The sequence below is a fragment of the Natator depressus genome, chromosome 7 (assembly GCF_965152275.1).
Source record: "Natator depressus isolate rNatDep1 chromosome 7, rNatDep2.hap1, whole genome shotgun sequence".
Lineage (NCBI taxonomy): Eukaryota > Metazoa > Chordata > Testudines > Cheloniidae > Natator > Natator depressus.
Genome location: NC_134240.1, coordinates 46,124,284 through 46,131,173, shown reverse-complemented (window position 1 = coordinate 46,131,173; position 6,890 = coordinate 46,124,284). Strand labels below are relative to the sequence as shown.

The 6,890-nt window shown below is 58.8% G+C and overlaps 1 protein-coding gene across 1 annotated transcript; it reads left to right on the top strand.

Annotated features, from left to right (window-relative positions):
* The first annotated feature begins 1,094 nt into the window (after positions 1-1,094).
* On the top strand, positions 1,095-6,566 carry ABHD14B (abhydrolase domain containing 14B). The gene is made up of 4 exons (XM_074958315.1): positions 1,095-1,204; positions 2,874-3,110; positions 3,794-4,035; positions 5,860-6,566. Exons 2-4 carry the CDS (start codon positions 2,903-2,905, stop codon positions 6,040-6,042), a joined length of 633 nt encoding a protein of 210 aa, XP_074814416.1. The 5' UTR covers positions 1,095-1,204; positions 2,874-2,902; the 3' UTR covers positions 6,043-6,566.
* The last annotated feature ends 324 nt before the right edge of the window (positions 6,567-6,890 follow it).

Below are 6,890 nucleotides of genomic sequence, written 5' to 3'. Positions count from 1 at the left end.
TCTGTTCCCATCCCTGAGAGCATCAGAGATGCAGTGAGCTGCTACCACTGAGATGAGCTACACAGAGACACTGCTGGAAGTGCAGAGTAGCAAGGAATGCCCAGCAGCCTGGAGCACCCATGGCTACCCACTCCAGAAGTAACATGGGAGGCCCTGATACATGGACACATGGAACAGCCATGGCTAGCCATGCAGAAGTGGTGTGGGAGGTTCTGGTATGTGGTGGACACCAGTGGCTAACCACATAGAAGCGGCACAGGAGACCCACATATGTGGAAGTGCAGGTTGGGGGACACAGACTTGGAGTCTTTCCTGCTCCCTGTACAAAAAAAAAAATAATTCACTAACCCTTCTGGGCAATATTTTTGCACTGCATACAGAATTTCCTGGACAATACTGGAACCGTTGCAGAGATCCTAGAGCTAAGTCTCCCCTCTTTCTCTTCACAGTTGGCTTATTCACCTCTGCAAAGCCAGTGACAAAACAACAACTAACTGGCTACCTATCATTCCTGCGTACGTCAGCCCAACACATAGCTGGCCAGCAGCCTCTGAGGAGGGCACCCCCTGCGACCAGCTCTTTCCATTGCAATCGCTCATTATAACTTTTCAGAACCCTGCTATGGGAATAATATTTTCCTACCAAGGCTGCAACTTTGAGGGACGATGTGGAGGGAAAATGAAAGCTGGTACTCTCCTGAAACAACAGAAGAGTAGGAGCTGGGGCTTGAAGAATAACACAGCAGCGTATTGTGAGATTCACAATAAAATCACAAGAGTTGGCAACACTAAGATTCACCCTCCCCATGCAACGCTGGCAACAGTTACACCTCCCTCTGCAAGCAGTCAGTCTACTACTGACCACTCATGGAATTACATAAAGGAAACTTCCTCTATAATAAATATGCAACGCGGTCTTCCGTTTCTCTTCTCTTCTCAGGGCCTGTCTGCCGTGGGGATGTAGCTGCAGTGCTGCAAGCCCCAGTGCAGATGGGAGGTCATTGCCCTGGTGCATTTCCTTCCTGCCCCCGGCTCGTCTCCTGCGAGCCACCAGGTGTCACTGCGCCCATGGGCCAGCGCTCGCAGCCTGTTGCCAGGCCCGTCTCCGCCCCTGGTTGGCGTCACGGCTCGCGCCCTGGCTTCCTGTCCGACCTTCGACCCCGGGAAGCGCAGGTGTTCGCGAGCCGCCCCTCCCCGCTCGGCAGGTATCGCCCCCCGCGCGCTGCTGGGGAAGGGCCCGGGACAGCCGCTTTGCCAGGGCCCCTGTTCTCGGGCACCTCCGGTCCGCCCCAGAGCTGGGGCAGAGACCTGGACGCTGCGGCTGCCGGGAGCCCGCCTGGCTCCGAGCGACGGGGCCATCAGACCAGCACCCTGGCTCAGACAGAGGCCAGGGCCAGCTGTTTCAAACCCCGCCCTCTGGGGCCGCCCCCCCCCCGCAGCCTTAGCCACGGGGCCCTCCCGCCCTCTGGGGCCGCCCCCCCCCACCGCAGCCTTAGCCACGGGGTCCCCCCGCCCTCTGGGGCCGCCCCCCCCCGCAGCCTTAGCCACGGGGCCACCCCCGCCCCCTGGGGCCGCCCCCCCCCCCGCAGCCTTAGCCACGGGGCCACCCCCGCCCCCTGGGGCCACCCCCCCCCACCGCAGCCTTAGCCACGGGGTCCCCCCGCCCCCTGGGGCCGCCCCCCCCCCGCAGCCTTAGCCACGGGGCCACCCCCGCCCCCTGGGGCCGCCCCCCCCCCCCCGCAGCCTTAGCCACGGGGCCACCCCCGCCCCCTGGGGCCGCCCCCCCCCCCCCGCAGCCTTAGCCACGGGGCCACCCCCGCCCCCTGGGGCCGCCCCCCCCCCCCCCGCAGCCTTAGCCACGGGGCCACCCCCGCCCCCTGGGGCCGCCCCCCCCCCGCAGCCTTAGCCACGGGGCCACCCCCGCCCCCTGGGGCCACCCCCCCCACCGCAGCCTTAGCCACGGGGCCACCCCCGCCCCCTGGGGCCACCCCCCCCCACCGCAGCCTTAGCCACGGGGCCCCTGCCCTCTGGGGGCGACCCCGCCCCTGCAGGGTTGGCCCCGGGGCCCTCCGCCCTCTGGGGCTGTTTCTTCCTGAACCTGCTCACTGAGCAGGTCATGCCCTGGCTCAGGAGGGTTTGTTAAAACCTTCTCTCTAATGGAACAGGTTTCAGAGTAGCAGCTGTGTTAGTCTGTATTTGCAAAAAAAAAAAAAAAAAAGGGAGTACTTTAGAGACTAACCAATTTATTTGAACATAAGCTCGCTAAGGTGCCACAAGTACTCCTTTTCTAATGGAACAATGCATGATCTCACTGTCATTGTACATGTTTGATCCTCTGTGAAAACCTGCTGGGCTCCTGGAGGAGTGAGTTCCACCAGTGAACAGTATATTACCTTCTAAGTATTGCCACCAATCAGCTGTGAATATCCTAACTTGTCAATTTGATTGAAGCCCCACTGGTTGCAGTTTTGTGGAAGGGTGAAGAGTGCATTCACTTACTTTCATTAGCCAACTGGTATTGGATCAGATAATAGGTCTTCTCTCTAAATATCTGCCCAGACACACCCAGTGTGTTCCTGGGTCACTACTGGCCTGCCCCACTGCTACTTGCTCTCCCATTCCCCTGTGATCCCCTATTCATCCCCCCCTCCAAAAACAAAGTTTCCAAGTGTACCACCCCCCCCCCCGCATACCTGATGAGGCCATCCCAGTGAATGGACAGCAACCCCCAGTGTTATACTGTCCACCCACTAGCATTGAGATGAGGCAGTGAAGAGCTAAGTAAATAGGGTCCTTTGTGCCTAGATCAGGGACTGTGCCCAGAGTCCATTCTGGGGGGGCACAGGGCTCAGCCCAGGTTCCCGTCTCTTTCAGGACTGCTTGAAAGTACGAACAGGGAGGCCATGGCCACCCCGCAGGTGACGGTGGGCACCATCACGGTGGATGGGCAAACTCTGTTCTACCGGCAGGCCAATCCAGCCCAGCAGGCCCCCAAGCTGTCTGTCCTGCTGCTCCACGGCATTCGCTTTTCATCCGAGACCTGGCTCAACCTGCAGACGCTGTCTAAGCTGGCGGATGCTGGCTACCGCGCTGTGGCCATCGATCTGCCAGGTACAGCTGCTCGGCCACTGGGGGAATCCCTTCAATGCACAGCCCTCAGGTGCCGGGGTGGCATAAGCTCCTCAGGCGAGGCACGTCCCATCATAGGAGCACTAATGCTGTGCATGGCTCTAGCATCTCCCTCTGAGAGCTTTCACGAGCATTCCCTATACCCCGTAACCCCTGTGATATGAGATCAGATGGGGAAACTGAGGCTTGGAGAGGTTTCATGCCTGACCCACACACATACCAGGAGTCAGCAGCATAACTGAGAATAGAACCCAGGTGTTCTGACTCAAGTCCTTCCCTTTAACTAACAGATGCCATTGTCTCATGGCCTGTGGAGCAGAACCCAGGTGTCCTGGCTCCCAGCCCCCTCCGTAGCTCCCTGCACTTTTTCTGAGTCATACTGTCAGTGAAAGCTGAGGAATGACCCTGTTGTGACACTAGGGGCCAGACTATGGCCATCTCCCTGCCCACGTCTATACTGTTTTTGTCTGTCTGGGGACCAGGGCTGATGGGGGGGGGAGAGAATCTGCCCCCCCTCCCCAAGTCTGTAACTGGGGTGATGTGGGGGGCGTGATTAGGAAGGGGAAGGGCCCCAGTGAACGTGATGCACCAGGACTGCAGATTTCTCGCAAGGGGCTTGCCAGCAATATCCGTAACACAGAGGGGTTTTGTCTCACGTGGTCCAGGGCTTGGCCATTCCAAGGAGGCGACAGCTCCAGCTCCTGTTGGGCAGCCTGCCCCTGGGGGTTTCCTGAAGGCTGTCTGTGAGGCCCTGCAGCTGGGCCAGGTGGTTGTGATCAGCCCATCCCTCAGCGGGATGTATTCGCTCCCATTCCTCTTCCAGCACAGCCAGCTGGTCCAGGCCTACGTGCCGGTGGCGCCCATCTGCACCGAGAAGTTCCCCGCCACGCAGTACGCCAGCGTAAAGGTACAGCCCCTGGACTGGCAGGGAAGGGGCAAGTCTCTGTCGTTGGGGACCCCGGTGTCCAGGCAGGGGCAGAGAACATTAGGCTGGGGGATGGGGTGGAAGAGCTAAGGCACTGGGCAGACATCGGGAAGTGGGTGAAGGGAATCGAGGTTGCAGACGTGTTTCAGAGCCGGCCTGCAGCAATGGGGGAACCGGAGAATCTGAATCCAAGCCCCCACTGAAGGGAATGTCCAGCAGTAATACTCAAGCTCCATCAGGACAAAGCACTCCGTGTACCACAATCAGCGTGACAGAGACCAGCACCTGTAGCCTGGCCTTATGACTCAAGGCCTAGGTGCTGCCCTGCACAGTTTTATGCTGGGCCACATCCATTCCTGGTGTAGCCCCACGTCACACAGTGGTGTTACACCCTTGTGACCTGGGCCCCTCCGCTAGCTGGCAGACCCTTGGGAGAATCTGCATTTCCCAGGCCCCTTTCACCACCTCCCTCACCCTGTGCTCACTGATCCCTCTCGTTTGCCCTTGTTCTAATGCTCCAGCCCCCACCAATTTCAACCATTCCCACCCGCCCCCCCTTTATTTTTTTAAAATCAACCTGCTGGAGAAAATGTTCCTTCTTTTTCCCCCAGTGTGGAACTTGTATCCCCTCCTCCTAAAATAACCCTGCTGTAAGAGCCATCCTCAGCCCTGCACCCGTGATCCGGGGGTAGGGTCTGAATTCTGCAGGGCTAAAAAAGGGAGCCTGAGCCCACTGGCAATGGGTCGCTCCCAGCTCCCCCCTGGAAAACCCTGTCCTTGCGTGCAGCCCTAGGAAGTGCAGGGCTGGGAGGGACATTTTTATGCACAGAGAGGGCGTTTTAGCTGCTGGTTTTCAGTATATTAGTTTGAATGTTTCTGTTCTCTCGGGCTCTGTGCAGTGGGACCAGATACTAAGCAGCATCCAAGCAGGCGGAGGGGAGTCAAAGTGACAATGCTATCTTTACGCCTCCCCTGCATCTTTATCCTGGGCTAGCCAGCAACTGGGCCAGTGCACAGAGTAACAGAGCAGGGCTGCTCTGCCAACAGCCTCTCAGGGCAGTTCTGGCACTCAGGGTTGAGTGCCGGGACCCTCCTTTTCATCCCCTTCTCCGAAAGCCAGGATGGTGGGAGAGGTGTCATGGCAACCATGCAGGACTGGAGGATTCCCAGACCCTGTGGGAATTCCCTGGGTCACATACCCTATGGTTATGGCCCGTTTGCACCAGCTGACAGTCTGGGGCCTGGGCATGTGGGTGAAGGAATACAACAAATAGTCCCAAGAAAATGTGTCCTATTCCTCCAGATTTAAAATATCCGTGGCACATCCAGATCACGTGACCCTCGCCCAAGCTCCGAGCCTTTGAACCTTTGCCCATCCCTGCTTTTAGCCTCCAGTTCTATCCCCCTCCAACACACACCTTGATTTTTAGCTTGCCATTTTTGACATCTCACCTGACTCTGGACAGCAGCCCCTTAAGGCTCCAGCTCCCCATCTCCAGCGTTGGTCTGAATGCTGGGGGTCAGCAGATGCCCTGATTTCCGTGAGAGTTAAGCACCCAATTGTCTTTGAGGAGCTGGTTCCTAGAAAGGGATCATTCCCAACAACTCAATTCGAGGGGAAATTCCCAGACCCACGGGGGGCACGAAGCAATGCCCAGAACCAGTGATGCTCCCAGGCAGGGATACACTCTCCCAGAGCTGCCAGGCTCCAGCCTCCCTCTTGTGCCACTGGCCCTGGTGATCAAAGCGAGCAGCACGCCCGTACCCGCTGTCTGAGCTCTTGTGCCTTGTGTCCCCTCCTGCTAGACCCCCACGCTGATTGTGTATGGGGACCAGGACACCCAGCTCGGGGAAATAAGCCTGAACAACCTCAAGAACCTCCCCAATCACAAGGTGCTCCTGCTGAAAGGAGCAGGACATGCCTGTTACCTGGACAAGCCGGAGGAGTGGCACCTGGGCCTGCTGGACTTCCTGAAGAGCCTGGAGTGACGAGTGGCCTCTTTTCTCCCCCAGACCTCCAGTGCGCGATCCGTCAGGCACACAGCTGGCTCTTTGGTGCACACCTCCTGTGGAGGATCTGGGGCCCACAGCTTCTCTCTCCCACTAGAGCGGGTACTTAATTGATGGCTCCTTCCCGATCTCAGACAATCGCAGCACACTGGGGGGTTAGCAAATGGCGGCCACGAAGCCAGAGGTGCCCTCCTGGCAGTCAGGTGCTTGCTCCTTTTCCTTCTTTTTAAAATGATTAGAATTGAAAGGTTTATCGAAGCTGACTGGCCACTAGCATGGGGTGAGACTGGGGGTATTGAGGGCAGGTTCCCCAGCTGCACATTCTAGTGCAAACCCGTCCTGCAAATCCTAGCTCCATAGCTGTGCCAATGCCCCTGCTCCTGCCCTGCAGCGCCCCTGCTACTCCAGACCTGCCCCCACCCAGCTCTGCCAGTGCCCCCAATCCTGCCCTTCAGCCCCCCCTGCAACTCCAGCCCTGCCCCCACCCAGCTCTGCCAGTGCCCCCAATCCTGTCCTGCAGCCCCCCTGCAACTCCAGCCCTGCCCCCACCCAGCTCTGCAAGTGCCCCCAGTCCTGCCCTACAGCCTCCCTGCTGCTCCAGCCCTATCCCCCACCCAGCTCTGCCAGTGTCCCCACACCTGCTCTGCAGCCCCCCTGCAATTCCAGCCCAACCACCCCAGTTCTGCTGCACACCTCAATCCTGACCTGTAGCACCCCTGGCTACTTCAGCCCTATCCCAGGCCCACTGATGTGCCTTAATCCTGCTGTGAGCCTCACCGGAGCACATGCTGACACCCACCTCCAGCACTGCTTGGCTTGTGAGGAGC

What these genes read in the sequence shown, in the direction of transcription:
- ABHD14B (XM_074958315.1), top strand. Translation starts at nt 2,903, where the DNA reads ATGGCCACCCCGCAGGTGACGGTGGGCACCATCACGGTGGATGGGCAA. An exon ending in TGTGGCCATCGATCTGCCAG is followed by an intron (nt 3,111 to 3,793) that starts GTACAGCTGCTC and finishes CACGTGGTCCAG; the next exon opens with GGCTTGGCCATTCCAAGGAG. An exon ending in CGCAGTACGCCAGCGTAAAG is followed by an intron (nt 4,036 to 5,859) that starts GTACAGCCCCTG and finishes CCCTCCTGCTAG; the next exon opens with ACCCCCACGCTGATTGTGTA.